The sequence below is a fragment of the Galeopterus variegatus genome, unplaced genomic scaffold (assembly GCF_000696425.1).
Source record: "Galeopterus variegatus unplaced genomic scaffold, G_variegatus-3.0.2 Scaffold3997, whole genome shotgun sequence".
Classification (NCBI taxonomy): Eukaryota; Metazoa; Chordata; class Mammalia; order Dermoptera; family Cynocephalidae; genus Galeopterus; species Galeopterus variegatus.
Window position 1 is genome coordinate 122,432 of NW_007730108.1, and position 8,792 is coordinate 131,223.

At 44.6% G+C, this 8,792-nt stretch overlaps 1 protein-coding gene across 2 annotated transcripts in view; it reads right to left on the reverse strand.

The window, feature by feature from the left end:
- Positions 1-5,045: 5,045 nt before the first annotated feature.
- Positions 5,046-8,792, reverse strand: part of ARPC1A (actin related protein 2/3 complex, subunit 1A, 41kDa) — a 33,599-nt gene continuing 29,852 nt past the window's right edge. For both annotated transcript variants that reach the window (XM_008586481.1, XM_008586480.1), the window contains exons 9-10: positions 7,323-7,413; positions 5,046-5,445 (exon numbers count right to left, since the gene is read on the reverse strand). In XM_008586481.1, coding sequence (XP_008584703.1) covers positions 5,407-5,445; positions 7,323-7,413 — 130 coding nt within the window. In that variant the 3' untranslated portion in view covers positions 5,046-5,406. The remainder of the gene's footprint in view (positions 5,446-7,322; positions 7,414-8,792) is intronic.

An 8,792-nucleotide genomic window follows, 5' to 3' on the forward strand; every position in this document is an offset into this window, starting at 1 on the left:
GCCTCACAGGCCTGCAGTCACGGAGGGAAGACCCAATGGATGGCAAAGCAAACCTCAGATTGGAAAGCAAGGGGAGGTGTTACTTGAAATGGCTCCCTTGGGGGGACAAAGTTTTCTAAGAAAAGAAAATCCTTGGGTTAGGAGAGCTTGGGATGGAGAAATTTCATTTGGAGTTCTGAGAACTTGGAGAGCTTTCTGTTTCTTCCTGGAATGTGCTTCACACAGTGCCCTGGGATGAAGATGCTACATTCCTCCCCCTCCTTTTCTGCCTTCTCAGGTTTCCAAGAAATGCAGCCGCACGCCTGGGCGTGACTGTTTAGGGCTGGCTGAGGTGGAGGAAGGCTGGCCCAGTGTCTCCCAGTCACCAAAGATTTTGCTGGCTTTCTGCTCATTCCTCCTCACTGCATTGGTCTTCTTGCCTCCTGGTCACAAAATGACTATGGCCAAGTTGATGGCCAGCAAGCAGGGGACTGGCTAAGGCAGTGGGAGACCAGGGAGAAAAACCTTTCCCAGGAGCTCCCGGCAAATAATCTCCATTTGTCTCACTGGCCAGAAAAGAAAGAGGTTTCCACCCCAAGATGGGTTCCTTTCCTTGAGATTAAAGGATCCATTGCACCTGATAACTGTAAACAGGAGAGAAGAGGGGAAACCATGTGCTTCCCTCCCAAGGCCACGTGTGCATGTATACGTAAGGTGGCCAAAGCCCCAGAGAGCAGATGTCCACCACAGGCTGAGGCCCAAAACATGTTCAGCATTCCACATCCCATCCTGCTCTTCTGATGGGGGAGGCACCCCTGTTATACACCCCTTTCTGAGCCAAACGACTTTATATGTCAGTTCAATTGAGAAATTCATGTCTACAATGAAACCCCACAAGGTAATATCAAATAAAGTGGTCTTCTCCCATCAGTTCCAATGACATAACCCTGCTCCTGAGCTTAGGTGAGCTGAACTGAGCTATCACCTCAGCATCTCCACTCCCTACGCTCACCCAGCAGGGAGCATGCTTAGTTGTTATGAAATGTGGCAATAATAGTTCCAACCCCATACGGTGGTTGTGAGGGGTAGATGCCTGGCACAGTTAGCTATTCTTATGGTAATGTGTTGCATTCAAGGCGTGGCTAACACACCCCTTTTCAGGAAACCTCTCAGGTGACTGGCTCTACATTAGAGGCTTTCAAATTTTTTTAATCACAACTCAAACTAAGACGTATATTGTGATCTAGTATATACACTGTCACGTAAATCATGAAACAATACTATGTGCAATGCAATCTGGTATTTTCTCGTTTCATTTTTTAAAATGTCAGTCATAACCTTCTAAATTAATTTTACAACCCACTAATGGGCTGATCCTCAATTTGAACAACTGCTCTAGGCCATACTTCCTACCCTTTCCTGAACAGACCTGGTGTATTTGTTTCCTACTGCTGTCCTAACAAAATTACCACAAATTTAGTGGCTTAAAACAACAAATATTTTTTTCCTTACAGTTCTGGAGGTCAGAAGTCTGTCATCAGTCTCAAAGGGCTAAACTGGTGTAGGCAGGGCTGGTTCCTTCTAGAAGCTCCAGGGGAGAATCCCTTTCCGTGCTTTTTCCAACTTCTAGAGGCTTTCTTTCCTTGGCTAATGGTCACTTCAACCTGTGATTCCATCCTCATATCTCTTGACTCTGACCCTCTTTCCTCCCTCTTATAAGGATCCTTACACTGGGCCCACCAATCCCACCCATACTGTAATACAAGATAATCTCTCACCCCAACATCTTCAGCCTTAGAGTATGGTGCTCATAGCACCAAGGTCCACGGTTTGATTCCTATACTGGCAAGCTGCCAAAAAAAAAAAAAAGACCTTCAACTTCATCACATTTGTAAAATTCCCAGGTTCTGGGGATTAGGACATAGACATTTTTGGGTGTGGGGGGGATTATTCTACCCACCACACCTAGTATTAATATTACACACACACACACAACACACACGCACCTTAAGTAAGGTAATCTTATAACTTATATCCTGATCCGGACTATTTTGCACAGGGTAGCTTTACAGGGTAGCTTTATCTCCTCAGCTACACTTCAGGCACCTGGGGGAACCCTGGGCCTTCACGTTGTTGTCTTCAGGGTTGGGCACACACAGGATCTAAATCATTTGTGTGATGATTGCTGGGCCAAACTGGAGTCATTCCTAAGCAATTAATCTGAATTCTGAGGCTGGCCCCAGTTTTTCAGCATAATATTCTGGAAAGAACTGGCAATTTTTTTTGCAAGTGGCCAGTTCGGGGATCTGAACTCTTAACCTTGGTATCATCATACCACAGTCTAACCAACTGAGCTAACCGGCCAGTCCTGGAAATCTTGGTTAGCAGAATCCTTCAGACACTGCTCCCTTCCCTACCTCATTCTGCTATTGTTAAGGGTCTTCAGGGCCTACTATAGGACCACTGCCACGTCTGAAAGCAAACCCCTAACATTACTGGGTATCTAACATCAAATACAAATCCTGCATTACCCCATGATGGTTAATTTTAGATTAAAAATTAATAGATTTATAGTGTTAATTTGAAGATTAAGGAATAAATTGAAACCTGGTAATGCATTATTTTTGGGTGTGTCTATGAGGGTATTTCCAGAAGAGATTAACATGTAAGCCTGAGTGGACTGGGTGGGAAAGATCTCCTTTAATATGTGTGGGCACCATCCAATCCACTGGGGTCCTGGAGAGAACAAAAATGGAGGAAAAGGCGAATCTCTTGCTCTATTCCCCTGGAGCTGGGATAAACTCTCTCTGTTGTCTGTGGACACCCGAACTCAAGACTCTTCAGCCTTTGGGTTCCAGGACTCACACCACAGGCCCCCCCAGATCTCAGATCTTTGGCCTCAGACTAAGAATCACACCATTGGCTTCCCTGGTTCTGAGGCTTCTGGACTTGGACTGAGCCACACTACTAGCATCCATTTGCAGATGGCCTGTCATCAGATAACTCAGCCTTCATGATCACATGAGCCATTTCCCCTTATAAATCCTGTCTTGTATATCTCATTTATTTATATATATATCCTATTGGTTCTGTCTCTCTGGAGAACCCTTGGCTAATACAACCCCCATTTTTTTTTTTTTTTTTTTTTTTTTTTTCATTGGCTTCCCTGGTTCTGAGGCTTCTGGACTTGGACTGAGCCACACTACTAGCATCCATTTGCAGATGGCCTGTCATCAGATAACTCAGCCTTCATGATCACATGAGCCATTTCCCCTTATAAATCCTGTCTTGTATATCTCATTTATTTATATATATATCCTATTGGTTCTGTCTCTCTGGAGAACCCTTGGCTAATACAACCCCCATTTTTTTTTTTTTTTTTTGTCTTTTTTGAGACCGGCTGCACCACGCTCAGCCAGTGAGCACACCAGCCATCCCTATATAGGATCTGAACCCGTGGCGGGAGCGCTGCTGCGCTCCCAGTGCCGCACTCTCCCGAGTGCGCCACGGGCTCAGCCGAACAACCCCCATTTTACACTCAGGCTCAGAGATGTCAATTCTCTTGTTCAATGTCATACAACTTGGTAGAACTATGTATAATTTGACACCAAAGTCCGAAGCCTCAAATCAAAGGAGTTTGGCCAGTATCTTCTGTCAGCAGCCACCCAGAACACCCCCAGATTGGTAGTCACTGTGAACTGAGGCCTGGTCTGAGTCTCAACGGCAGGATGAAAGCAGGAGGGAACTTACACAATCTCATAGACCCCAGCACTACAGTACAGCACTGCAGGTTTCTGGCTTCTGCGACTGGTGTGGGGGCTTCTTCCCTGGGTGACAGGAATTAAAAAAAAAAAACAAATAAGAAAAACAGGGGCTGGCCAGTTAGCTCAGTTGGTTAGAGTGCAGTGATGATTCCCATACCAGGTGGCCAGCTGCCAAAACAAAAAGCAAACCAACAAAAACAAAACAACTTTGTGGTTATTAAATTCTTGGAGGTAAATTAAGTAAATTTTGTTTTCTTTTTTTGTTGTTCCTTTTATGGAGTACACTGTTTCTCTAAAAATCTCTGTGCTTGCTGGCTAAATCATGTGATTTAATAAAACCAAAAAGAAATTCTTAGCCAATTCCTGTTTTACAGCCGGCTTCTGTCTATCCTTCTCTCTGTATTGACAGCCTTGCTGATGCACTGTCTATACAAACACGTGTACACACAAGAGCTCCTGCAACTGGTGTCCAGAGAGGACACTGCAGCGCACGGGGATGAGGCAGGGCCACCAGCCCAGCATCCCTGGTGGTAGGATTCTCCTCTGGAGGGAAGATAGGATTCCAAAAGGGCAAAATTAATCTTCTTTTGAGAATATCTTGATGTCCTTTGAGAAGTATTGTTCTCAGTATCCTAGAACAGAGTTGTGTTAGAATCACTGTTCTGGTTATCCTGTGCAGTGAGATCAAGAATGTGACCATGCTCAAGGCTACTCTGTACTTATTTATGTTGTTATTCATTTATATTTGTCAGCACCACGCTCAGCCAGTGAGCTTTATTCATTTATATTTGTACCTCTTAAGATTCTCAGCCTTGGAATGTCAAACTTCATGTTTAAATGAAAATAACTCAGTTTGGGCACAATAATCTCTAAATCAAGAAGATAACCTTTCCCCTTTCTCTTCCCATTGCACACTCCCTTGCAGCATGCCCTCTGCAGAGCACTACTGGTAGTGGGCTGCCCTGCCATGGGCACAGGGCCCAGGGGCCAGACCTCAGACCTTAGGGTCTCCCATAGCAGGCTTCCATTTGGGCTTGGCTGCTTAGCGGAGGTGGGCTTCTGTGGTGCTCACATGCAAAATGGGAACAGTACAGCTACTCTGTAGAAGTACTGTAATGTTGAGACAGCATTCAATAAATGCCTCCCCCCACCTCCCCATAAATGATTCTTTTTGGTTAACGGTTGTTTAGGACAGTGCAGTTTAAGAAACTGAGATTCTAAGATTTTACCCTAAAAATGAACTAATCTAATCCATATTTTTCTACTAAAAATGGAAATAGTATAAAGAAACAAAACCAAAAGTACATTCAGTATTTTTATTTAATTTTCTAGCAGACAATTCACATACCTCTCTCACCCTTTCCTTTAAGTTAGTGTGACAATTTTTTCATAATAAACTACTTAAAGAGAAGCTTTGGTCAAGAATGGAATGAAATAGCAAAACAAACAAATCAAACCGAAACAAAACAACAAAACAAAAAAACCACTGCTGCTTTTAAAAAACCAACATTTTCACCAATTATATTCAAACAAAACCATACAACATTTGCGTGATATGTGTTTTCAGTGTTTCCTTGGGGGCTGGCTTTCCTCACCATCATGCAAATGGCGGAGCTGCAGTCAGCCGCCGTTTTCATGCTGGATCACGGAGGCTCACTCAGCTTCACATTATCCGGAGGCCCTGGATAGAAGACTCTAAAGTCTTGGAAAAGGCAAGAACAACACTGATCACTACTGAGAACTGTCCATCCTGGCATTTTCCTCATGGTACTATACTATTCCCCCTCCTCCTCAGTAGAGGTGCAGGTGCCCATCCCCACCCCAAATCTGGCCCTGCCTAACCTCTGAGATGGGCTCGCTCAGGACTTTGCCTTGCAGAGACTCTCCAGGACTAGGCCCCCCCACGGCTGGCCCTTCCAGGACTCTGTGCCTCTTGTACCCACCGCTTCCGCCCACAGGCTCTAAGCACACTCCTCTGTATTCTTAAGGCACATACTTCCTCTCGTATCACTGGCCCTACTGTCTATGTGCCTCTTCACTATGCCTAAGTGCCCTGATGGCAGGTACACAGCAGCCAGTCCAGTACACACCACGCAGCAGGTGGTGAAAGTTGTATGGATTAAAGAGAAAAATGCACTGGGACCTCCTGGCTCATACAAGAACAAAAAGAGAGAAAAGGAGCTGGCTTGAGGGATCAAAGAATAGAGGGCTGAGCTGTAACTGCCCAGATGGTGACAATTACAGGATCAGAGATGCCCAGGACATAAGGCATGGGAAGGTAAAAAGGAGAGTAGAGATTTTAGAAGAAGACAGTTTGTTTCCTCAAAGAGTATTCTGGAGGCTCTTCCACATGAAGTATTTGACCAAGGATGGGGGGGATCATCAAGCACCATGGAAATGCACAGGTAGTGGCAAAACTGTAAACACTGACCTGTTTTGGAGGCTAACAGTCAGGAGGAGTTAAATTCAGAGCCACACACAGAAGCCATCTTTTTCTCCTACCTTTGCTGTTCCTTGTCTCACCCACCATCCACCAATCCCCAATTAGAGAGTGTGGACTCCTCCTGGATTTGTCCCTCATTGTCAGTATGGCCTTCATTCGGCCTCCTCAATCTCTGTCCAGGCCAGAACCTCCTGGCCACACCCCCTGGCAATGGGGGAGTTCACATCCTCCTCACTTGTTCCCTGGACTAAACAGCCTCTGCCCAGACCCCATGGCTGCCCAATCCAGGCTGCCCATTCCTACAGCCTGGTGCCTTTCTACTCAACTTCTGAAACAGCTCCTCACTGTCTGCAGACAAAGCCCAGCTTCCTCTCCTTGGCCACGCCATGGCTATTTTTTCTAGTTCCATCTTGTGCTTCTATAGGACCCGCACCACAGGCAGTACCTTGAATATGGTGTGGGCTCTCTGAGCCCTGACACTGCTCTGTATGTGCTGCTCTTGCAGCTTAGTATGCCCGCTTCTGTATTCTCAAGGCACCATCCCTGTCCCCCCTGGAAACCCCACTGCATCTGAGATGCAACTCAGGTGCAACCTCTTCTCTGCAGTATAGGCAGTCCATGCATCCCCCCCAATTCCTCCACGTAAAAACAGAGGCATCAGCTTCTCTTCTGGGGCTCTATCTAATCTCCCCACTCAGCACCCGGAACATGTCTCTCTCTTGCACCAGACAAGCACCTCCTACAGGCTGCCTTCACCTCCATATCCTCAGCACCCAGCACCACGCCTGGCACCCAGCACGCAGTCAGTGAAGGTTTATTACATTAATTAGTATAAACCATAAAAATGCATCTATATAGTTAAATGTTGGCTGGTGCTAGAAACAGGGCCTGCTTCAAAAACAGCACTCAATTTTCCTCAGTGAAGAAATGGACATCGGAAGCATGTATTTCATCTCAGTGAGAATGGGTGGCTCCCTTCTGCTGATGACTTGTAGGTTTTAAAGAGAACCACAGTGTAATGTCCTACATTTCTGATGTGCACTGGATTTGAGATTTTGTTGCAAGAAAAGAGAAACATTTTTTTCACAGGAAGAGTTTTAACACGAACAAGATTTGTTCTCAAAGGTAGAAAATACCTTGAAATCCCAAATTGTCATGGCTCCATCGATGCCAGTAGTGCAAAATTTGCGACAATCTTGCTTGTCCACCTCATAAATAGACACTTGGCTGACGAAAAGAAAAAAACAAAAGAGTGTAAAGTATGTGGTGAAAGTGAGCCTAACCTTCTTGACTAAATGTAAGGGCAGTTTAAGGAAATGAATTGTCTTTCAACTCCTGAATATTAACTTGTCCATCAATATTAGGCTGCAGCAATCTGACTCAATGTGCAACATTTTATTACCAGATGTCCAGAAAAGACAAAGTGAAAAGGGAGAAAAGTTAAGAATCTGCATTAGTGACATGGAGAAGCATGGATGAGCCAGCCCACACATTGAACAAATGCCTGGGAGCAGGCTGTGGGCAGGACCACAGCAATGATGGAGATGGAACAATTCTTTTTTTTTTTTTTTTTTTTTTTGCTAGAGGCATGATGGAGCATGCCTGAAATCAACTGGCTCCAGACAAAATCTCCCAAATCACCCTCCAAGACAGCCAGGGAATACAGGCCCAGAGCCCACCGAGCAGTTGAAATTAATCATTATACATGTTAGCAGCAGTCAGATACACCCCCAGATTCCAACCAAGCAAAGCAGAACATATAAGTGAATCAGCTTGTTTTAGCCTTGCTACCTGGAAAGCTTTCAAGAAAATCAGTTCTATAGCCTAGACAATATTTTTCTTTCTCCTCAAAATGTCTAGAACTTATCCCTGTAGGGAAGGGGATGGCAAATTATGGTACACACTGCTTATTTCTGTACATCCTGTGAGCTAAGAATAGCTTTACATTCTTAAATGGCTGGAAAAAAATTAAAAGAAGACTATTATCTCATGACTAGAAAATTACATGAAATTCTAATTTCAGCATCCATAAAGTTTTACTGGAACACAGCCAGCTCCTTCTTTTATGTATTGTACGCGGCTGCTTTCAGGACACAACAGCAGAGTTGAGAAGTTGGGACAGAGACCATATGGCCCCTCAGAGCCTAAAATATTTACTATCTGGTCCCTTAGAGAAAAAGTTTACTAATACTGCTCTAGGGCAAAGAGAATCTAATTTCTGCAAATAAAAGTCAACTATCCAATCTGTAAAGGTTTGTCTTTTTATTTTTCACCTAAAGTTTCAGAGAGGCAATGAGAGCTGCTTCCTTCCTGACACATTCTGCACAGAAGCTTAAGAGATATTCATAAGAAATAACATTGAATCATTCAAGACAGAGAAACTTGAAGAGTGTGGAGAAGTAATTTTTGCAATGCCTTCACGTTCTTTATTTTTCAACAGAGCACAGACATTCTCAGCCTATTTTAATTCCAGCTGCCTCTTCCACTGAACATGAAGAAAAGTAAACCTCACTTAAGAATAATTCTCTCGGGCCGGCCCGGTGGCGCACTGCTACAGTGCGCCGCTTGGGAGTGTGGCGGCGCTCCCGCCGAGGGTTCGGATCCCA